The sequence below is a fragment of the Ovis aries genome, chromosome 23 (assembly GCF_016772045.2).
Source record: "Ovis aries strain OAR_USU_Benz2616 breed Rambouillet chromosome 23, ARS-UI_Ramb_v3.0, whole genome shotgun sequence".
Taxonomy (NCBI): domain Eukaryota; kingdom Metazoa; phylum Chordata; class Mammalia; order Artiodactyla; family Bovidae; genus Ovis; species Ovis aries.
Genome location: NC_056076.1, coordinates 53,285,773 through 53,310,556, shown reverse-complemented (window position 1 = coordinate 53,310,556; position 24,784 = coordinate 53,285,773). Strand labels below are relative to the sequence as shown.

Below are 24,784 nucleotides of genomic sequence, written 5' to 3'. Positions count from 1 at the left end.
CTGTTGTGAAATTCTCAAGGCCATTCTGTGTTCCAAGCCAGGAAGGGCCCCTTTCACTGACTGCTCCTTCTGTGGTGCATATTCTTGTGGTGAAATTCAACCCGCAGAAGTTGGATCTTGTGTAGCCACTGAATCAGTAAAATGTACTTGTAACATTTCACATGACCCTACTGCTTCTTACTATAAGGCACTGGAAAATTCACTGGGCCCAATTTATAAGGCAATGTGGTCTCCAGATTATATAGAATCAGAAGCTCTTGGATTCAGTGCTAACATTTCTAACTAGCATCGTTCATGTTTACAGGCTCTGACTCCCTTGGGAAGATGAAACTCTTTCCAGGCTAGATTTTATTCTCTGCATTTATCGTTGTGGAAAGTGGAAGCACAGAGATTAAATAACTTATGTAAGGACAACCTAGCCAGTGAGCAGGGGAGCTGGGTCCTGCTGCCAAGTCGCGTCAGTCGTGTCCGACTCTGTGCAGCCCCATAGACGGCAGCCCACCAGGCTCCCCCGTCCCTGGGATTCTCCACGCAAGCTGGGTCCTAGTGGAGTTTGATTATTTTCTTCCTGAAGTTCTCTTTCAGTCACAGTCTGCTCTTGCCAAAGGCTGGCTGAATTCTCATCACATGAAGCCTTTCTGCCCTTAGCCCTGCACCATGGCAGGCATCAGCTCACACCTGTGGGTCCAAAGCACTCTGTTTCTATTAACTAACTGTGGTACCATTCCAGAGAGGAGCCAAGAGGAGAACAGATAACTATAATTTAAATGCAACACCTCCTGAGCCAAAAGGTTAAATCAGCAATCTCAGACTTTAAAGGTATAGTAAGTGAACACATTATTGTAGCTTGAAATATGCTGTTTTCTATTTAAAAAATCATGGCTCAGATGACCACAGAAGTAGAAAGATATAAACTGGGTAAGAGGATGGGATACAAACAGCCGACTCATTGGAAAAACGCTGGTGCTGGGAAAGACTGAAGGCAGAAGGAGAAGAGGGCGACAGAGGATGAGAGGTTTGGATGGCATCACTTATTCAATGGACATGACCTTGGGCAAACTCCAGGAGACAGTGGAGGACAGGGAAGCCTGGCGTGCCGCAGTCCATGGGGTCGCAAAGAGTCGGACATGACTTAGTGATGGAACAACAACAGCAAGAGGATGGGAAATATAAAAGAATATTCAAGGGCAATTTGGAGTAGATATGAAAAGAGTAGTTGTTTTAAGTACCATCAAGTGAATTGGGCTTACTGATCACTGTTTTGCACCAACTTAAAAAAAAAAAAAGTTTGTTGGAATCCCTATACCACAAAAGATAAAGGCATTCTCCTCTGAGAGCTTTGATATCCCGGTAAATAAGAGATTCTGGCAATAAGAACATCAATCCTCTTGCAAACCTGAGATGAAAGTCTATGCTATGAAGCATACAAGATGTTTAACACGGCACTTAAATCTCCCATCAAGTCCCTGCCAGGAAACGTTATAAACATTCAGAAGAAGTAGGATCTTTAAGTGGTTTTTACACATTCTTTCAGATATTACAGGTCATATCTTTAGAAATAGCTTGCCCGTGGCTAAATTTTCACTTATTCACAGAGATTTTGTTTTCAGTGTGTTAGATTTTTCACAACACATTTTCAATAATCTGTTAACACAGAGGTTTACATGAATACTTTTTGTTTCAAAATGTTTCCCTGCTCCCAAAGAAAGCAACTGGAATCTGACACAAATTGATGAACTACAGGGAACTCTGTCAAATGCTTAGAAGACTTAAGATGCACAGTGTGTAGGTCAGAATCTTTATTCAAGGCAAATCTTTCTCTTACTGATACTCTTTAACAATGCAAAGAAGAAACACAGGAAGAATGCTTACCTTTTTACTGTAGTGATTGAGATTGCTAGGGTTTCAGGTTTCATTTTTCTTTGAAGAGGAATGCTGATCTAATATCACAGATGAGAATGAGCAGAATTCAGGGGAGCATAATTCCATAACATTACAGCAAAATGGAGAGAAGACTAGTCCTCAGGATTTTATTTGCAATGAGCTTCACTCCTTTTTTTTTTTCTTTAGTAATTTAAAGGGGACATGGTTCTTCATGTACTATGTGTATTTATTTTCACGAAGTTAAATTACTGACTAGAACTTCCAGAGGTGGTGGCTTAGTATTACTTTTTCCCATTTTATGTAACTTAATTCAACTTGACTAGGAAGTGTTATTCATAGTTCAGGCCATTTAGCATTTTATGATCAAATGGTCATGAATTTTAAATTGTTTCATCTTATCTGCCTTTATTATCAATATCTAACTCTTTTACCAACTCCCAAATTGCCTTGCTTCACCTGTAATCATCATTAGACTTGAAACTGAAGACCTGAATTTAATTTCTGGCTCTTACTTTGTTATTCTATTCTGACAAACTCTACAAATATTTATTGAGTGTCCGTTATGTATAAGAGTTTGTATAAAGGTCAAAGAACAAACACTTATGAGCCTGAAACAGGACAAATTATTCAACCTCTTTGTATCAATAATGGTGATAATAGTTACTTTGTAGGTAGGCAGGAATTCACTTGACAATATCCTTTAAAAATTGTAAATGTTGTCAAAATGTAAAGTGTTAACCCTACTAGTTTCCCCTAAGCTGATTTTTAAAAGGCACTTTGACCCTCAAGAATATTTTGTAAATAACAAAATTTCTATAGCGGTAGTTAATCATGTGACCGATCAGGTTCTTAGGTGACAGGAAAGGAAAATTGCTGCCTTGAAAACAACCTGTTCTTCACCCTTTCTCTCATCATTTTCTATCACTCACAAGGCCACCACTCCCCAGTATAATCAAAGGACAGTCTTCCTAGAGTATATGCTTCAAACCAGATTGTCTACTATGTAATAGATTTGTTTTTATTTTCTCTATAGTTTGATCTCCTGGGTTGGGAAGATCCCTTGGAGAAGAAAATGGCACCCCACTCCAATATTCTTGCCTGGACAAGTCCTTGGACAGAGGAGCCTGGCAAGTTACAGTTTATGGGGTCACAAGAAGTTAGACGCAATTGAGCACACAGACGCACGATTATTTAGCTGGCAATGCAATGATTTAACCCTAGAGTCAGATTGCATAATGCTGATAATTAGCTTCAATTTATTTGTGATCTAACAATTCTTGTCTCTAAAAAGCAGAGACATTACTTTGTCAACAAAGGTCCGTCTAGTCAAGGCTATGTTTTTTCCAGTAGTCATGTATGGATGTGAGAGTTGGACTATAAAGAAAGCTGAATGCAGAAGAATTGATGCCTTTGAACTGTGGTGTTGGAGAAGACTCTTGAAAGTCCCTTGGACCGCAAGGAGATCCAACCAGTCCATCCTAAAGGAGACCAGTCCTGGGTGTTCATTGGAAGGACTGATGTTGAAGCTGAAACTCCAATACTTTGGCCACCTGATGCAAAGAGCTGATTCATTTGAAAAGCCCCTGATGCTTGGAAAGATTGAGGGTAGGAGGAGAAGGGGATGACAGAGGATGAGATGGTTGGATGGCATCACCGACTCAATGGACATGAGTTTGGGTAAACTCTGGGAGCTGGTGATGGACAAGGAGGCCTGGCGTGCTGTGGTTCATGGGGTCACAAAGAGTCGGACACGACTGAGCGACTGAACTGAACAATTCTTGGTACAATATTTTCTCTTATTTTTTTAAATTGTGCCAAAGTTTCATCAAAAGGGTGCAATTTTGACTCAATGGTGCTCATTCTCCCCCTCTTACCAAAAGCTTTTTGAAATTCTAGAAAGTACCAGCCATTCCGTTTTTCACTCTCATTGACCTTCACATGTTCTGACCCACAATCTGAGTAATATTCTCACGTGTGTTAACTTTTATCTTTGCTTTACACTCCCTTCTGTGCATTTGAATTTTATGACTGGACTCCAAAGCCATGGTTCTCCACAGTGTGTGGTGCTGAAAGCACCAGATGCCAGCTCTCTGGCCCCTTGCCCTCCCGTCAAGGCATCTGGCAGGCTGGACAGGTGAGTTTAACAGGAGCTATTTCAGAGTTCTTGGCTTAGTATCTCCCTTTGTCCATCTAGTCTACATAAAAGAAGAAAACATTTACTCAGATACTAAGCTAAATAATTCAACCTGCCTGCTATCAAACAATTCTTTCTGAGGGATATTTAATAACTAGAATCATCCTAGAAACCCAACTGTACAAAAAAAAGTCAATCTAAAATAGCTACTTGCATCACTACACACTGGCTAACATACTTTCTTTTTCTTCAGTGTTCTATTTCTCTGAATTCTGTAAACTTGACCAATAGCTCAACTCTTGACCTTGGGCAAGCCGCTTAACCTTTTAGGCTTCAGTTTTGTCATTTATAAGTGAGGTACCAGTCACACGGCTTACTTATAAAGTTTCCTAAAGTTGCTTCTAGAAATCCCTCTCTTTGAGGCAGTTAGCAGAGGTTTTCCCTAAATCCTCGAACACCATGCTAAGGGAACCAGTATTTTATTAAAACATCAAGTAGGTTTCAGTGTTACGAACATTGGTGACATATAAAGCAAATTTGACTTAATTGCATTTTGTGTGCATGTTGAGTTGCTTCAGTCGTGTCTGACTCTGCGCCCTTTGGACTGTAGTCCGCCAGGCTCCTCTGTCCATGGGATTCTGCAGGCAATAATACTGGAATGGGCTGCCATGCCCTCTCCAGGGGATCTTCCTGACCCAGAGATCAAACACAGGTCACTTATGTCTCCTGCATTGGTAGTCAGGTTCTTTACTCCTAGCACCATCCTGACCCAGGGATTGAACCTGGGTCTTCTGCATTGCAGTCAGATTCTTTACTGTCTTAGCCACCAGGGAAGAGCCAATTACATTTTACCAAGGAGTAGTTTAGAATGACTAGACCAAATCAAATCAAATCAAATTTCACCTATTAAAAAAGTGATCTGTTAGACATGAGGACAGGACGATTTAGAAGGTAACTACCAAGAAAGCAACCCCCCTGCCCAAACAAACAAAAACATACAGAGAGCTGAGCTTACACATGCGATACAGCATACTAGGGGGCAGTGTAATTTTCTCCTCTGAAACTGATTGATGGTATCGGCTCCAATAACATCAAATCAACACATCTCTCCTACTTAACTGTGCCAATGATTTATTTGCTCTAACTGGCCTGGAAAGCGACCCTCTTGTTCTACCTGCTGAAGAATGTCTGACCCCCCAAGACCTTTGCCCATGGCTGATTTCAGCAAAATGGAACAGTCAGGTGGAATCCTGATGAATACCCACAACGGTGGCATACACGTGGCTCAGGGAAAGGAATTGAACTAATGTATTATAGTAATTTATCGGCAGTTCTGTGTGACAGAGTATTTACAGAAATGAGGCCTGCCAAAAAGATCAGGTTATAGCAGGAACACATGATTTCCCAGCCAGCCATAAAATACAAATCAAATGCCTTTTCTGCCCGCTGTCAGCCACCTCCACCCACTCCTTGTCCCCAACCCTCAGACAAATTGAAGCACATGCCACAATTTGCAGAGGGAAAATCAAACTCAATTTCGCAGTACAATGGAGTGAGTTTTGGTCTTGTCATGTCCACTGACATATTGATCCCTAGAAGACTGAACAGATCAGGATGTCCTGGGTTTTCCCTTTATGAATAAAAACATGTAGAGATGCAGTGTGTAAATGGATGACAATGAAGCATGCATACAGCTTTACAAAGATGCAAGAATTCCAGGAGACTAGTGTAAAACAGCACTACAATATAAAAGTCACTATTTAAGAGGTCACATTTTCTTTCCCTTTAGAATTACAGCCTTGCAAGACAAATGGTCCCCTAATCTAGGTTCATTTAAAGTGCAGCTGATCAGTTCACAGCTAAAAGGAATTTTCACTAGTGAAGGAAAAAAAAATAGCCTATCTTGGCCCTTTGTAGAATTTATGTCAGATCTATAAGGCCATAAGCCCAATGCTCCATCAAGCATTTTCTATTTAATCTGAAAGGAGACTAAGCCAAATCACTTCTATGGCCACATCTGTGATTTGCAAACTGTAGTATTTGCAACCTCCCTGATACGTGCAAAGAGCACACAGTTATTCACGTCTATAGGTGAAGCATTAAGAAATGGAACTGCTTTATCATGAGGTGATGATCAAATTGTAAGAAATACCATAAAACACCCTAGAGTCTAGTAAGCTAAATTTCTGATCGTGGAAGGAAAACATAAATGATGGAATGAATCTGTGTTTTCAGGTAGGTAGAGGTAGAATGTCAGCCATTATGATAATAGGATGATTTTCTAGTTACCATTTATTATGGAAATACTGCAAATCTCTGTGCAGCTGCAGGGATATCATTACTGCACATTATGCAGAGAAGGGGACGACAGAGGGTGAGATGGTTGGATGACATCGCTGACTCAATGGACATGAGTTTGAGGAAACTTTGGGAGATGGTGAAGGACAAGGAAGCTTGGTGGGCTGCAGTCCATGAGGTTGCAGGGTCGGACTTGACTGAGTGACTAAACAACAAATAAATCATATAAAACTGCAAACACAGCTTCGCGTGTTTTTTTGGGAGGCAAGCTGAGGCACAGATCGACAATACTGCCCAAGAAAAACCATACACAGGAATCTGAGAAGAAAAAGAACTTCTTCCCCGATCCTAATTTAAATGATTTCAAACCAGAAGGGGCTTCTCATTGGGTATGATATTTCAAAATTACTCACATTACCATATCTAAAGTAACTACTTGTGGTAAGTAAAGATAAGTTCATTAGTAATTATGCAGTCTTTTATTATGAAACTCAGAGTAAAACTACTTGAGGTATTGTTTTTAACCCAAAAAGAGAAAGACTTGACATCACCCATCAGTTTGACTCAAGCAATGATTTTCTGAGAATTAAAATTTGTCGAAAGCTCTAAGGATTTCATCTTTTAGAATAAGAAGCATGTAGTTAATGTCACAGCTAATACATTTGTCTGTCTGCTAATTTTCTGTTTCTATTAGAATAAGTAAACATCAGCCCTTTCTTAAAAGCATACTACTTACCATGTGTCAGGAGCAATGCAGGGGGAACTTATTTGAAAATCATGCGGTAAGACTTTATGAAATGCACAGGAGTCACAGGGAGATAATGGAGAAACAAAAAAGGGAAAGGCATTTAATAATGTCCCAGTGACGGTGGGGGTGGACCTCAGGTGAGTGGGGGTGGATGGCATTTAAAGGGGAATTATGGTTTTATATAAAATCAATCCCTCAGCAAGTCAAACACGCTGGAAAATTTTAAAGAAAAGGTAGTTTATAAGAAATCATTCCACTAAAATAAGAACAATATTAAAATAAATGTAGACTTATAAATATGCAGGGGAAATAAAGGAAAATGAGATCTTGCCCACATGACATTAGAACAGAAAGGCTCTTCAAATGCACTCAGTATTTGAGAGAATAGGTGTAGAGACAAAGAAAAACCTCTTTGAGCCATCTTTTAAAGACATAATACACTCATTCATGCTGAATTGAGTATATTTTGTTTTAGACAGCTTTGGTTTCACTGTAACTAGAATAAAAAAAAATAATGATAATTAGTAAATGACCATGCTAAGTGCTTTGTTCTGCCTCTTATGGGGTGTTCTACTGGGTCACTTGGGGGTCATTTTTTGTTACTATGGATCACCTGGAACATGGGTTTATTTCCAGATTTTGTGTTCCAAACCCACTATTACTGCCACTGCAGAATTTTCATTTAAAATGGACTTCTGAATATAATTTCCATCTTTTTTTCTCTGCATAACACAGTTCCTAAAAAATAAAAAAACTTCAAAATAGAATATCAACAATATAAAGACTGCAGCACTTTAGTTTCTTGGTGTTATAAAATTGGTATTAAATGGCAACTCACTCTAGTGTTCTTGCCTGGAGAATCCCAGGGATGGGGGAGCCTGGTGGGCTGCCGTCTCTGGGGTCACACAGAGTCAGACACAACTGAGGTGACTTAGCTGCAGCAGCAGCAGCAGGATAAAATAGTTAAACATCTCTAGAAGAAATGGACGAATTCTCAGAAAGGTATAATCTCTCAAGACTGAACCAGGAAGAAACAGAAAATATGAACAGACCCATTCCAAGCACTGAAATTTAATCAGTAATTTAAAAATTCTCAACAAGTAAAAGTTCAGGACTAGATGGCTTCACAAGTGAATTCTACCAAACATTTAGAGAAGAGTTAACACCTATCATTCAGAAGCTATCCAAAAGAACTGCAGAAAAATGAATACTTCTGAACTCACTCTATGAGGCCAGCATCATTGTGAAACAAAAACCAAAGATATCACACAAAAAAGGAAAATTATAGGCCAATATCACTGATAAAGACAGATGTGAAAATTCTCAACAAAATACTGGAAAACAGAATCCAACAATACATTAAAAGGACCATATACCATGATCAAATGGGATTTATCCTAGGGATGCAAGGATTTTTCAATATCCACTATTTAATCAATATGATACACCAGAGTAAGAAACTGAAGAATAAAAACCATGCAATCATTTCAATAGGTATAGAAAAAGCTTCTGATAAAATTCTCATCTTCTCTCACTCATTAAAATGTGAGGGAAGAAACCTTGTGAGAAAAGTTGGTATTTCCCAACTCAGAATTATTTCAGATGTTTCCCATTTTTTTCTTTTTATCAGCTTTAGACTGATTTAATTCAACAGGCTTTAAAATTATCTTTGCTTTTGTCATTAAATGAGTTAGACACAAACTAAGAGTTACAAATGAGTTCCTAAAAGTCCAGAACCCCTGCTTTCTAAATCAAAAAGAGTGGGAAAAGCCTTGCTCCCTAGCTGTGTAGATTTAAATATACTACTTAAATGGTCTTTATTACAATTTCCTTATCCTTGAAATAGGTTTAAAAAAGGCACAACCTCACAAAGTTTTGAGGATCACATACCATACTACAAGGCTTCAGAAGCATATAGGTGACACAGCACTTGTTCAATAAAGGTTCGTTATTATTAGTGGTTGCAATTAACCTGCCATCTATCCTGAATACCAGTGTCCTCCAAGATCATTTCCCTTAGTTGGCTTTTCAGTGGGAAAGTGAGTATAGCCAGAAACCACCAGGCAGCATGTTCTTGACACAGGAATTTCCCGAAATAAATTTTCTTGCTTCAAATTGTTCCTGTCTCAAATAGCAAAGACCTCACAGCTTTGGGGCAATACCAAGTAGTGGATTTGCTGAATCAGGTGTATGTGGGATAGATGTGTGGCTAGCAGAAGAGATTGGACAATACTGACTTGCTTCGGATCCTAGTGTGGCCTTCTTTGGGGCTAGAAGAGCCATCTCCGGTGAAATGAAACCATGACCTGCAGTGAACCTGTGTGTCAGAGAAGATCCCATTCTGCCCAGGGGCGACATGCAGCTCGCATCTCAAGGGATGGAGATCCGCAGCCCTCCTGGGTTCTACTCCACCTCAAGGGGTTGGGTAGCTGAGCAGGTATACTAGACACCACACGAATGGTGAGAAACCGGATACTCGACCGGCGTGATGCCAGGAACAAGATAGAGTCTAAATGTTACATATCAATTTAAGATTCATAACGGCAGCCTTATTTTTGCTAGTGTCAGCAGGTTTACGCACTAATGTAGTGACTAACACTGCTCTGGGTATATAGCTGAAAACAGAAACTAACTCAAAGGTATCTGTACAATGGCTGATTGGTCCAAGCAGCTACCTGTGTCTATTAAGGGGGGCATCCCTCTTTACACGGAATTATTGAACTTGATTGTCTTGTGCCTAATATGCTGGGGTTGTCAAAAATGATGCCAATATCCCAAATAATTTTAAGCCCTATGTAGTTCTTTACGTATTTACTTATCTAGCTACTGACCTCTCTTTCATCTTATCTATTTATTTCTCCTCTCCTGCTCCCCTCCTCCTCTTCCTCATCTTTTTATTTCCTTGTCCACCTTCCTCCCTCCTCCTCCTCTCCTGCTCTCTACGCCCCCGGATTCTCCCTAATCCACAACAGAAACTAAAAGGAGCTCCAGTTCAATGGAGCCAGTGGATGCCAGCTAAGGCAACGGAATGAGCACTGCCTTGGGAGTTAGGGACTCAGGTTCTCCTCTCTGCATCTGCATTTCTTAGAAAGGAAACGCAGATACCGCTTCCTATCTAAGTTTGGGTTTCTTTCTATTTCTTTATTGTTATTTCTTATATACTCATAATACTTATTTAAGATTATTTCTATATTTATTTATTTCTATTTCTTTATTTCTAAAATTAGGAGATTAGACTCTATGCTGGTCTGATGCTCCTTTCTGGCCTTGGAACTCTAAAATAAGAACCCCTGGGAGACAACAGTTGAAAGGAGAAAAACAGAATTATGAGATTTACATGCATTTCTCTAAAAAAGTGATTTTCACAGACTTCTGTACCTTGAACTCTAATTTTGCAGTCTAGCTTTAAATCTGACAACCCATGTAGCAGAAAGTCCAGTATTCTCTATTGGGCATATCTATAGCACATATTCGGAGAAGGTAATGACACCCCACTCCAGTACTCTTGCCTGGAAAATCTCATGGACAGAGGACCCTGGTAGGCTGCAGTCCATGGGGTCGCTGAGGGTCGGACCCGACTGAAGGACTTCACTTTCACTTTTCACTTTCATGCATTGGAGAAGGCAATGGCAACCCACTCCAGTGTTCTTGCCTGGAGAATCCCAGGGACGGGGGAGCCTGGTGGGCTGCCGTCTATGGGGTCGCACAGAGTCGGACACGACTGAAGTGACTTGGCATAGCATAGCATAGCACAGCACTATTATAAGTACTGAACTGACATTCAGCATCAACTTTCCAAAGGAATGAAAGGCACCAAATCAGCCAGCTGTTTACGAGGTAAATACTTAAAAGCTGCACCACAAAAATCAGCCAAAGACACGAGTGCACTGGGCACGTGATCAGCATCCAACAGATACATCACCTCCGAGCCTTCTCAGGAAGCCTCGGGCACTTAACGTAGAGCCACCAAGGGCAACAAAGCTTCTGAATGCAGACAAATGGGCACTTACCTGACTGAGACAGAAGTGGTGTATAAGGGACTTTCGGTTCTATTGCACTCATCGGCGGAGGTAGCAAAGGGTTGGCGAAGCTGCGGAGGGGGTGAGTTGGACGAACACAGGCCGTGGGGATGGTTCTGCTGGGTGCCTCCTCACTGCTTGGATGCTCAGGCTGTGCTGGGGGCAACATGGGTGGCTGTTGGGTGGTTGGTCCTTCACTCACCGCTGCAATAAACACAGTAGAAGCCATTCATTATTCCACAACAAAGTGGGCTTTCTCTAAGTCGCTGGAACAATTCAGAGAGTTGTACCATGATGTGGCCAATCCTTCACGTTTAGGAACATCCGCATCCCACTATCCTCTTGCGTTTATGGGACGTGTTAGCACTGCCCCTTTAAATAGTAGAAACAGACCTAGTAGGGGAGGGCTGTATCTTCTAGGAAGAATAGTAAAAGATACACAGCACTGACTGTATTGCCTGAATTGTCTGGGCCCTGCAATCATAAGTGATAGAGCGAGAAAAGAGTTATTTCTCCTTTCATAACTAGCAATGTCAGTGAAATTCAATGTACCAAGCCAGGCTACAGCTGCATTATTATCTACTAGCCAATATGCCAATTTTTCTGTGATTTAAACATGCCATGTCAGCTATCAAACACATCAGAGTTACCGGGTGCTCAAGGCATTGCTAATAAAATGATGCAAATAATAACCACTGTCGTTATCTTCCGAAACAAAATAGATACACATCAATCTAAGAAGTTACATGAGAGATGACTTTGCTGAAACAAGTTGCCTGAATGCAGAATTGCAGTTTTTCCCCTTTGGTAGAAAACCTTGTAATTTTCATTCAGATTACTATGGTTGAAGAGGCTTCACAATAGTTGTTTGTGACAGCCTTTGGCTATTTGGACAATTTTGTGTGTAGAAACACACCTTTTGCTCCAAAGAACACGGTTGAGTTGTACTAAAATATTGGCCAGGCAGTTTTTCATGCTAAGAACACCGTGATTTGACTTTATTCATTCATCTTCAGACTCAACAGATCCAAGTTAAATTGAAAATGAACAGAGATGCATAGTAGGTATAAGTGTGGATCAAAGAATAATATTTCTGATTTTTTCTTAAGAAAGTACTATTGGGTAAAGGTGGAAAAAAATGCAGTGATAGAAGATAATCTCTTTCCTTTGAAAGAGAATTTCTAAGCAGGTAATATCTCAAGATAATTAGTTTGTGAGATAATTCTGAGACACCTCTCTAGAAGGCTCAGTGAGGTCAGCAAAGGGCAGAGGAGACGGAACATCTGATAATGCTGAAGGGGGTGGAGATTAAAGATATAAAAGATATGCAACAGTGAAATGTGCCTGTAGAAGATATTAAAGCTCATTTTTTCTATATTCAAAAAGGATTAGAGGTCCTCTAGGTCACTGAGCAGGCTTCAGGCTTACCCCATTCAAAGATGGAGGTGGAAAGACACAGGGTTGGCCAAGGACAGGTGTAGCCACATAGCACTTGGAACCAGAAAATGGGCAAAGACTTGATAAAATATTTCTTCAAATAAGGAAAATGTAATCAAGCAAACTAGATAGAACTCTGATGGCAAGCAGAGTCTGAAGAGTGGTACCTTATCTCTATGCCAGGATGTCTTATCAAATATGGACATGTATGTATATGCATATATAATCTCAAGGTTAAAGTGTGGGGCTGTAAGGAAAACATTAAGATGAGTCTTCGGTGATGTTGGTTCTCAAAGACAAAAGGGAAAGGGACCTTCAGGTAGATGCTAAAAGGAGCTAAACTGCTTTCAAGAATGTAAAGGGAAAGAGGAATATGTGTGTAACTTGTGTTCCATCAGGATGGTATAATTAGGTGACCAAGAGTATAGTTTTAGAAACAGAATTATGCAGGTTTTACTCTGGACTCATATTTAATCTAAAGGAATAAATGGTCAATTGCACAAATAAAAATACAGTATCTGTTACATTGAGAGAAGCAACTGCAGGAACCAACAATGAGGTCTTTCTTTTATTCCCAAAGGGCTAGTTTTTATTAAAGGTTCCTTATCATCATATTAGGGGCTTCCCCAATGGCTCAGTGGGTAAATAGTCCCCCTTGCAATGCAGGAGGCACAGGAGATGAGGGTTCAGTCTCTGGTTCAGGATGATCCCTTGGAGGAGGAAATGGTAACCCACTCTAGGATTCTGACCTGGAGAACTGCATGGATAGAGGAGCCTGGTGTGCTACAGTCCATGGGGTCACAGAGTCAGACACAACTAGCATGCACGCACATCATATTAAAAATGCCTCTCCATGAGAAGAAATTTCACGATTTTTCTCAGAAATCTGCTATAATTCTTTCTATGGAAGCTGGATTGCAATAAATCTGTATCATATTTTTAAAAACCGCTTTAGTCTTTACAGAGGTAGTAACATTTTGTGATATCTTTCTTTTCTTCATTCCTTCCTTCATATTTTTTCTTTTCTATTTCTTCTATATTTTTGAAATGAAAGAGAGCTATATTAAAATATTATTATGATCATAGGTTTGATAAAACTTGGCATTTTTTTAGTCTTCTAAAATTTACTTAAAAACTTCAGGCTTCTCATGAATTCTGCTGACTTCATTGAATTTTGGGGGTGGGCACTACCATTCCTCTTCTCTTTAACATATTTGAAAATAAAAATGCTGAGCACTCCGAGTCCTCCATTCCCAAGTTTTCAGTTGGCTACCATGATTCCCACTAGGACCATCACAGTGTTGTTCTTGACACCAAGGGAAGAAATAATGGCTTGATATCACTGGACCAGCTCTTTAGCAAAATCAATATTTTGTGCCACAGAGTGAAGAGGAAAGTGCCTAACCTCATATGCTAGGTGGGAATGAGAGGGTCCAGACTTGAGACTGAATGTATCAGTAATGCACAAAGGATTGTTTTTGTTTTGTTCAAAATGTTAATTTTGCTTAATACCTAATACAATGGCAAGGTATAGGTTTTCCATAGGTGATTCATAATAGTTATATGTTGTATGGAGCAAAAAAAAAAAAAAAAGTGCCTTTTAGAATTGGCTGACATTTAAGGCACTGACAAAACTCTCCAGCAAACACAAGAGCAACTGCTCCACTGGAGAAAAGCTCTCATTTCATCTGAGCCTGTTTGGCCAGTTCAGGTGCCAGCTTCAGGACACCTAAGTGAAACAGACTGGCTTTCTGACATGACATTTAGCGGTGCTAAGAGCTCCAAAAGCAAAGAAAACCTCCTTTCGCTCACAACGTGCAGCATCCCTGCAATTCACAGACTAAAGTGAGAATCAAATAGGTCCTGGCAAGGCACTCATTTTCAAATGATGAGATAGTAGGAATTCATGGTGCAAATAGCATACAGTTATACAGCAGAGTCAAATCTCAAGGCAATTTATAATAATTAATGCCAACACATAAATAATTGCTAAAAAATAACTGGCAAAAGTATTGTAAACACGGAAATGAGAATTTTCTATCTCAGATTGCATTGAAAGAAATATAGCAAACGAATAACTAAGCAAAGACACTTCAAGACATGAACCAAATTCACTCATTAATCTCAGAAGAACATCATGCAGCAATCCTCAGTAACCCCAATTCCTTACAGCTAGTTTTTTTTTAAGACCCTAGAGAAAGCTCCATGAACTCCACTGTTCTGGTTTTATTGATGGCAAGTTCCATCTGTTAACTGATTTCCAATCTGGGAGAGAGGTGCGGGAGAACGATAACCTGGAGAAAGGTGACTGGTGTTCTCACTGAGACAACGTCAACACTGAAGACGAGAGTGGGCATCATCGCCTCTAGCACCTGTTTCAAAGGGGAGGAAATGGAGGCCCCAATTTTATACTGACTTACAGAAGTGAGATCTACAGATGATTGTTTGAAGTTTTCAAAATACATCTCTTTTTCTTGTTCCCCCATGACCAGTTCCTTTGCCCACGGGTGTGAAGGGCAAAACTGAAGCTATTACTAGGAAGAAGAAATATTTGTCCATCACAACTGTATAAACCTTTCTGTGTGGATCACCGAATGTGTATTATGCAAATGAACTGTATCCTATATCTTTCCATTCATTATGGGAGGGGAGAAATTCAGCTTTATTAGTGTCCTCAGAAAGCAGCCTTCTCTGTGGGCAGGGATTTAGTGAGTCATCTCTCAAACTCAAAGGTCCATCTGATAACTTTTGAGAAAGGAGAGTTGCTCCATTTCCCACAGTCAAAATTTTTCTTTTCCTACGTGTGCCTTTTGCTGTTTTTCAAGGTGACTAATAAGACATCTCCAGCCAGAGACATGGAATGTTTTCTGCTTGAGAGAGAACTGGGATGTTTAGTGTTCTCCAAGGCATTTAGAAACCGATACTGAATGGTCGGAAGTTAACTGTTTCTGACAGTGATTTAGAGAATACTTAGTTTCCTAGAAAAGAGGATGCTTGTTTTCTGTATTTCTTCTCAAAGCAATTACTTGGAAACACATATCAGTTCCCATGCCTTTTGCATTGCACATAGCTTTGGTCAAAAAAATACTTGAAGAAGGACTGAGTATATCTTATATTTTTTAAAAATCTATGGTATCTTGACCAGGAGTAGACTGTCAATGCCTTTTGATTTTAGATGAGGTTCACGAATTATTAAACAAAGGATTCTGTTAAGAATCCTTAATTTGCATAACTTTATACAATACATTATCTATTTTATGTTCACATTATATGTTATGTAATAGTAATAGAATTTTAAATGTATTTAATAGTATTACTTTTAAGCAAATTAAAATAAAAATCAACTAAGGAGACTGCATTTTCTCCCTTTTTTCCTGCTCACCCTCCTTCCTTCCTTCCTCTTTCTCACTCCCTGCTCCTCACCCCCACACCTTTTCATTGTAACAGACCTTGATTTTTAGAGCAGTTTTCAGAGTCATAACAAAATCGAATAAAGATACAGAGATTTACACTCTGACCCCAGGTATGCATAGCCTCATCCACTGTCAAAATCCTGCACCACAGTGGTATGAGACTAAACAAAGGCATAAACAAATCTGTGATCCTTAACCACAGATGAAACTAAATTCTATACTAGTTCCGTTGTTTTCCTTTTCATTGAAATGTAACTTCCAGAATCATTTTCCCCATGGTTTAATGAGACAGTTTTGCATGCTGTACCAGATCAGGAGAGAAAGGAAGGAATCAATGAGATGTTGGATTTTCAGAAGGAGATGATGCTTTTAAAAATGGAAAAGAATTTACAGGAACACCCGCGAATGAAATAATTTCCAATTTCGGACAAAGTAGTGAACTTTGGCTATCTCTGTCTTGCTGGAATGAACAGATAAAGGCCATTCTGACACTTCCTTTTACAGTCAGAGAATATAAATGAACAATGAAGTAATGAGAAGAAAACTAAACTAAAACTATAAACCTCTTTTCTCTCGGGGATAGTGCAGTTCAGAAATTGAAGGAGGGACTTGTGTGTTCTGAATCCTTTGACTAGAATTATCGTCCTAGTTGTCTTGGGATTCAGAAATTTGGAGGTGTTGGACTTCTTACACCTTTATTTAAATCCCTTCAGTGTGGTCTGGAGGACTTTTTTTCTTTGAGTTTCTGCACACAACTCTATTCTCTAGACATGATGTGCAGTGAGAAGAAGAAAAATAAATCTAATTCTCTCTTGGCAGATTTTTGATGCCTTTTAATTCTAACCTTGGTACATCTAGACAGATTATGATTTCTTAGAGCTGTCCCTGTTGGCTTGGAAAAAATATAGCTACTCCACAAATATATTTTATTGCTGTTACCATCTTATCTATTACGAAATATCCTATCTCACAGGAGATGCTGAGTCACCTGTTCGTAACTAAGAGAAGAATGCCATAAAATCGATTTTAAAATGCTGTGCCTGAAGGGAAAAAAAGCTAAATAGCACAGGAAAACTCACCAGGGTGCATATAATAGCTTGAGAATCTCTCTCCATTTGTACATTCTTTGAAACAAATACTACTCTCAGGACACAAAATCAATATACAGAAATCAGTTGCATTTTGATATCCTAACAACAGACTATCAAAGAGAGAAATTACTTATCTTGTACCATATGCAAAAATAAACTAGATTAAAGACTTGAACATAAGACCAAGAACTGTAGAACTCCTGGAAGAAAACAGACATTGATCTTGGCAATGATTTTATTTTTGGTTTGACACCAAAAGCAAAGGCAACAACAGCAACTATAAGTAAATGGAACTATATCCAATTAAAAAGTGGCTACAAAGAAAGAAAATGAAAATGTAAGGGAAGGAAATTCTTACAAATCAAATATCTGATTAATTGGTTAATACCCAAAATATACAAAAACTCATACAACTCAAAAACAAAAAACATAAACACTGTGATTAAAAAAATGCGCAGAGGAATTGAATGGACACTGTTCCAAAGAAGATATACAAAAGACCAACAGATACATGAAAAGGTGCTCAAGATTACTAATCACTAGGGAAATGCAAATCAAACGACAATGAGATATCACCTCACCTCTGTTACCATGGCTAAAATAAAAAAGATAAGAGATAAGTGTTTGCGAGGATGTGGAGGAGGAAGGAAAACACTTTTGCACTGTTGGTGGAAATATAAAATGATATAGCCACTGTAGAAAACAGTGTGTAAGTACCTTAGGAAATTAAAAATTGTACAATCATATAATCTAGCCATCCCACTTCTGCGTATGGCAAAGGCAATGAAAACAGGATATCAAAGAGATTCTGCACTCCCATGCATTTTTTTTTGCCAACTATTTTTAATATTATTTCTTTAATTTGGAGGATAATTGCTTTACAGGTGCTTCCCAGGTGGCTCAGTGGTAAAGAATCTGCCTGCCAATGCAAGAGATGCAAGTTCAATCCCTGGATTGGGAAGATCCCCTGGAGAAGGAAATGCATCCCACTCCAGTGTTCTCGCCTGGGAAATCCTGTGGACAGAGGAGCCTGGCAGGCTATAGTCCATGGGGTTGCAAAGAGTCGGATACAACTTAGCAACTAACACACACCTGCTTTACAATGTCGTGCTAGTTTCTGTGGTACCACAGTGTGAATCAGCTGTAAGTGTATTATACCATCTCACTATTGAACCTCCCTCCCACACAGCCCCAATTCCACCCCTCTAGGACATCACAGGGAGAAGGCAATGACACCCCACTCCAGTACTCTTGCCTGGAAAATTCCATGGATGGAGGAGCCTGGTAGGCTGCAGTCCATGGGGTCACTAAGAGTCAGACACGACTGAGCGACTTCTCTTTCACTTTTCACTTTCATGCATTGGAGAAGGAAGTGGCAACCCACTCCAGCGTTCCTGCCTGGAGAATCCCAGGGACGGGGAAGCCTGGTGGGCTGCCGTCTATGGGGTCGCACAGAGTCGGACACGACTGACGCGACTTAACAGCAGGACATCATAGAGTACCAAGCTGAGCTCTCTGTGCTATACAGCAGCTTCCCGCGAGCTATCTATTTTACATATGATTTTATATATATATATATAAATATAGGGCTTCCCTGGTGGCTCAGAGGTTAAAGTGTCCACCTCTGATGTGGGAGACCTGGGTTCGATCCCTGGGTTGGGAAGATCCCCTGGAGAAGAAAATGGTAACCCACTCCAGTGTTCTTGCCTAGAGAATCCCATGGATGGAGAGTTCTGGTAGGCTACATAGGTCCACGGGATTGCAAAGAGTCGGACACGACTGAGCGACTTCACTTTCACTTTTCATATATATATATGTATATCAAAGCTACTCTCTCAACTCATCCCATCCTCTCCTTCCCCCGCTGTGTCTGCAAGTCCATTCTCCACATCTGTGTCTCTATTCCTGCCATGCAAATAGAGTCATTAGTACTACTTTTCTGGATTCCATATATATATGTGTTAACATACAATATTTGTTTTCCTTTTTTTGACTTACTTCACTTTTTATGACAGACACCAGATTCATTCATATCATTACAAATGACCCCATTTCGTCCCTTTTTATGGCTGAGATTCCCATGCTTTTTGCAGCATAATTCACAATAGCCAATACATGGAAACAGCTAAGTTTTCATCAAGGATGAATGGGCAAAGAAGATGTGAGATACATATAAAATGTATACACACATATACACATATACTATTTAGCCATGAGAAAGAAGGACATTTACATTTGCAACAACATGGGTAGACCTTAAAGGCATTATGCTGAGTGAAATAAGTCAGATGGAGAAAGACAAACATTATATGTGAATCGAAAAAAGCCAGACTCATAGACATAGAAACTAGAATAATGTTTACCAGAGACTGGGAGAGGACAGAAGAAAGGACATATTTGGTCAGACTTATAGTTAGAAGATGAATAAATTCTGGGGCTATAACGTATAGAATGGGCTTCCCTCATAGCTCAGTTAGTAAAGAATCTGCTGGCAAGCAGGAGACCCGGGTCAGGAAGAGCTCCGGGGGAAGGAGATGGCAACCACTTCAGTATTCTTGCCTGGAGAATCCCATGAACAGAGGAGTGATTATAGTTAATGATACTGTATTAAACCCTCAGAAGTTGCTAAGAGAGTAACTCTTAAATGTTTTTACCACAAAAAAGAAATGCTTATTACGTGCCATGGATGGAGGTGTTGGCTAAGGTTATGGAGATTATCATTTTGTAATAGAGAAGTATATCAAATCAACACATGGCAGAACACACTGTTCAATGTCAACTATTCCCATTAAAGCTGGAAAAATAAATACATAAAACAGGTGAAATATTAGTCTGGAAAATTTTTTATTTCCAATAGCTATTTCTTAAAAATGAAAAATGAAAAAGGTCTATCCATGGTGTTGCAAATGGCTGATTTAAATAAAGAAAGCTAAAGCTTTCATACAGGTATTGGTTCATAAGGAAAATCAAAGAGACATCTTCAATTATTACAAACAGACACTTAAGTGAGAATATGTTGGAGTTCAGTCACTTGCTTATTCACTTCCCACTTAACAGAACATACTAATTTCCAGCACCCATCACATCACTGTTTTACTGAACCCGTTCAGCTTTGTTTTCTCACAACTCTTCGTATTGTCAGTGCAACAGACTGTGGAAAGACTCCTAGAAAATCAGTCCCAATACACGTTTAGGGTCCAAAAAACTGACCATGCTGAAAAAGAAAATTCTAGTACTCAGGTCACAGCTGAATCCCTCTTTACAAAGGATAAGAGCATCAGAATGCTACACACTTAACAAGACGTTATTGACCTTATTTGTTTGTTCTCAGTAAAAATAAAGGAAAATGCAATGCACTAACTTTTTCCTGCTCCGAAACCGCGGTCCACTGAGAGTGCTGGGAACGGCACAGGCCGGAGGGTGAACTGTGGGTGGGGGTATCCACACGTGGGTGACGGAAGGATTCCTGGGTACTGGGCACTTTCTAGGGTTGGCACAGGGATGGCGCTCACGACAGCTGCAAAACAAAGGTGTTGTCATTAATATTTTCAATCCCATGCATCCGCCTAACAAGCAAAAAGGAAACGGCTACATTTTCACATCTTCAAATCCATGGATGCTCCTCATAGTTTTATGTCGCTTCCTTTACTTACCTCTCTTTCTAGAAAGTCCCTTTCTCACTTCAGAAAAGACAACTCACTCTTCAAGAATCTCAGTAGCAAGAATTACCCTGAGGTTTAAAACTTTTCATGGTTTCAAACAAAGAAGTGATTCATAGGCCACCTTAAGGCTCCCTGGTTTTTATTTGGTTTGGTTTGGTTTTCATCTTATTCTTTCTTCTGGGCAAAAATAATGATGTTACAAACATTAGATTATTCCAAAATGGAATACATTATATACAGCGGGCTAAAAAAGTGGGGATTTTCTATTAATTCTGTGAAGGAAAGTAATGCTTTGGAGATCTATAGTCTGGAGAGAGAATATGAAAGTATACTCTAAATACTCAAACCAAGGATTTATATTTAATAGAAAATACTTTCAAGCAGCTGAAGTAGTACAACTTTGTGACACATTAATTTAAATGCAACTGAATGTTTTCTGAAATACCAAAACATGTTTGAAGCTACATTGGTCTAAACCTACAGATAATATCTTACACAATATTTTCCAGGTTTAGTGAGCACTGTCGATTCCATTCTTCAAATACCTGTTCACCTGTATCACATTATGAATTAGGTGTTTGATTTAGGTCATACATGAATGGTCTAGTGGTTTTCCTACTTTCTTCAATTTAAGTCTGAATTTGGTAATAAGGAGTTCATGATCTGAGCCATAGTCAGCTCCCGGTCTTGTTTTTGCTGATTGTATAGAGCTTCTCCATCTTTGGCTGCAAAGAATATAATCAGTCTGTTTTGGTGCCATCACTTCATGGCAAATAGATAAAGAAACAGTGGAAACAGGGGCAGACTTTATTTTGGGGGGCTCTAAAATCACTGCAGATGATGACTGCAGCCATGAAATTAAAAGATGCTTACTCCTTGGAAGAAAAGTTATGACCAACCTAGACAGCATATTAAAAAGCAGAGAGATTACTTTGCCAATGAAGGTCCATCTAGTCAAGGCTATAGTTTTTCCAGTAGTCATGTATCGATGTAAGAGTTGGACTATAAAGAAAACTGAGCTCTGAAGAATTGATGCTTTTGAACTGTGGTGTTGGAGAAGACTCTTGAGAGTCCTTTGGATTGCAAGGAGATCCAACCAGTCCATTCTAAAGGAGATCAGTCCTAAATATACATTGGAAGGGCTGATGTTGAAGCTGCAACTCTAATACTTTGGCCACCTAATGCGAAGAGCTGACTCATTTGAAAAGACCCCGATGCTGGGAAAGATTGAAGGCAGGAGGAGAAGGGGATGACAGAGGATGAGATGGCTGGATGGCATCACCAACTCCATGGACAGAGTAACTCCCAGAGTAAACTCTGGGAGTTGGTGATGGACAGGGAGGCCTGGCATACTGAAGTCCATGGGGTCACAAAGAGTCAAACCCGACTGAGCGATTGGACTGAACTGTATCATATTATGAAATACTTACTCTCAGTGTAAGTCAATCTTCATCTTATAAAATGTTTAGCACACTCCACCTCTTATTAACAAAAAGTAAAAATTAAGCTAGCTGCTGGAATGATCAATTTCAACAGCATATTCTTATCTAAAAAATTAATGAATTATTTATATTATGATTTTTTAATTTAGTTATATCCTAAGGCCAGTTGCTGAAGTTCCACATGCACAGCAGTGTACATTTACCAAAGTAAAAAAAAATTTTTTTAATCACTTTCCTTTTACCTAGTAATTTCATCATCAAGATACAAATTACATTGCATTATTGTTGGTTAGAAACAGATTTTTAAAATATTTTGACTTAAAAATGCAGATTAATTACATGAAATACATAGCACTTTAAATTAAAAGGGTTCCTTCAAAATGACACATGTACCCCAATGTGTTCACTGCAGCACTAGCCAGGACATGGAGGCAATCTAGATGTCCATCAACAGATGAATGGATAAAGAAGATATGGTACCTATATACAACGGAATATTACTTAGCCATGAAGAGGAATGAATTTAAATCAGTTGTAGTGAGGTGGATGAACCTAGAGCCTGCTATACAGTGAAGTAAATCAGAAACTGAAAAACAAATATCATATATTAATGCATAGAAAGTTTTGACTGACTGTTTTGGTAATGAGGACTAACTCTTTTTTAAGGAGGTTAAGTAATGGGTGCTTTATCTGAATCAAATAAGAACGTATATTAATGATTTAATGGGATAAATATTTTTTCAAAACTTATGTTAGTAAAGATGTAAGTGATATTTCAATGTTTTCAATCTTGTCTTAGTATATTGTATTATACGAAGTACCTCTAAGTGAATGAAACCTGTAGATGTATAAGTCTTGATAAAGCTTTTTACAGTTGTACCTCCTAGAAAATTAGAAAGCAGATAACTTGAATGATTAATCAATACTTGAATATAACTTTACTTCCAGAAAAAATTAGAGGACATTATCTAGTTGCTAACTGAAATACTATTTAACTTTCTGTCAGAGTTCATAGAGCTGACAATTGTATGTTATTCTGTGGGGAAGTGAATTGTAGGTATTAGTTAAAGGAAGAAAATGAGTGATACAAACTTTTCTCTGTAAAAGGGAAACTTCCTTATGTATTGATACTTTGTAAATAGATGATGGTGGGTATCAAATTGCTATGGTATTTTTATACTTTTGGCTTTATTTAAAAGAGTAGAATACCAGAAAAATTATGTATTTTGCAGATATTTAACCTATAATATTTAAATACTGAATTAAAAATGTGTGTGGTGATACAAAGCTTTTCTAAATTATTTTTGGGAGCACTTCAATGAAAAATTCAGACTAACTGATATATAACATCATAAATAAAGATGTTATAATTTAATTGATAAGATATTTTATAAAAGTAGATTGTGGCTATCTAAACACATGAACAGACTTTAGAAAAAGGAAAAGAAATAAAATGAGAAGGGAACTTTTGAAAAGAATCAGATATTCAAACCAGATACCAGCCAAAATAATGATAAATTCCCTAGAGGAAAAGGTTATAATTTTGTAGTCTTTGAGTCTGTCATAGTACAGTGCTGGACACACTTCATATTTTTCAAGTGAGTTAACAAGAAAGATTTACTAGAAGAAATATTTATAAATGTGTCATTTTAACCCACTGGAGATTTTTTACATGATCTCATGTATGTATTATTTTGTTTTCTGGTGTGTATACTTACTACGTTACTACAATGATAATAAGAGTAATAGACTTGAATACCTTTGCAAATAAAAGTCTTATAATAACAAAGTCTGTATTCCTATAAGTCAAAATTTCACTCTGAAGCAGTTAATTGAATTCATACATCTAACCAATCAAAATGAGATTACTATACAGTCATTAAGGTTGACTGCCAAATTGCAAAGCTTTCCCTGTGTTGACAATTTTTACTCATAAATAAATGTGACAATAAGTCTCCCTTAAACACAGAAGGCACCCACTTGACAAACTGCACATTCTAATCAATATTGTTATCTGAATTTAACCAATATTTTAGAATGCAGTTAGAAAAAGAATGTCATAAATATCTTCCAGTTGGTGCTGAATAAATTTGAATAGAGAAACAGAAAATAATTTGGCAAGCCACAGATTCTGTGTAAGTTAGAGAGTGGAGAGAACCCAAGAGACTAAATTCATATTCCAGTTCCAAGTCTTTCATTACTTAAGAAAAGAAATTTTACTTTCTATGGGTTTTGCATTTTGACTACTGACCTGAGTACAAAAGGTTTGCAAATAATAAAAGTTCTTTTAAAAAACGATAAATCTATTGTATGTCTCTGCAGCTCAGAAATTTGCATTGTTCTATTTCCCTCACATGAATAGAATAGTCAGTATTCCAAAGCCTTGGTTTTGAAGTTTTCTGATCCATGATTCATTTCTAAAACAGAACAGACACCTACCCTTACTTATAAAACGGTTGTTGCTAAACTAATCATTCTGAAATAAGTTGGACCTAACACCGTGTATTGAAGTGCATTTTTGTATTTTCCCCTGCATGTCAGTTTTGAGAGCCAGAAACACACGCACGCACACACACATCCTCACAGTATAATTCAAGGCATTCACTGCCCTGCTCTGTTTATGTAAAATAGCTCGAAGAGTGATATCATCAAACAT

General features: G+C 38.6%; 1 protein-coding gene across 2 annotated transcripts in view; it reads right to left on the bottom strand.

The window, feature by feature from the left end:
- DCC (DCC netrin 1 receptor) overlaps positions 1-24,784 on the bottom strand; it is a 1,280,644-nt gene that overhangs the window by 46,798 nt on the left and 1,209,062 nt on the right. For both annotated transcript variants that reach the window (XM_042239663.2, XM_042239664.2), the window contains exons 26-27: positions 20,386-20,541; positions 11,075-11,287 (exon numbers count right to left, since the gene is read on the bottom strand). In XM_042239663.2, coding sequence (XP_042095597.1) covers positions 11,075-11,287; positions 20,386-20,541 — 369 coding nt within the window. The remainder of the gene's footprint in view (positions 1-11,074; positions 11,288-20,385; positions 20,542-24,784) is intronic.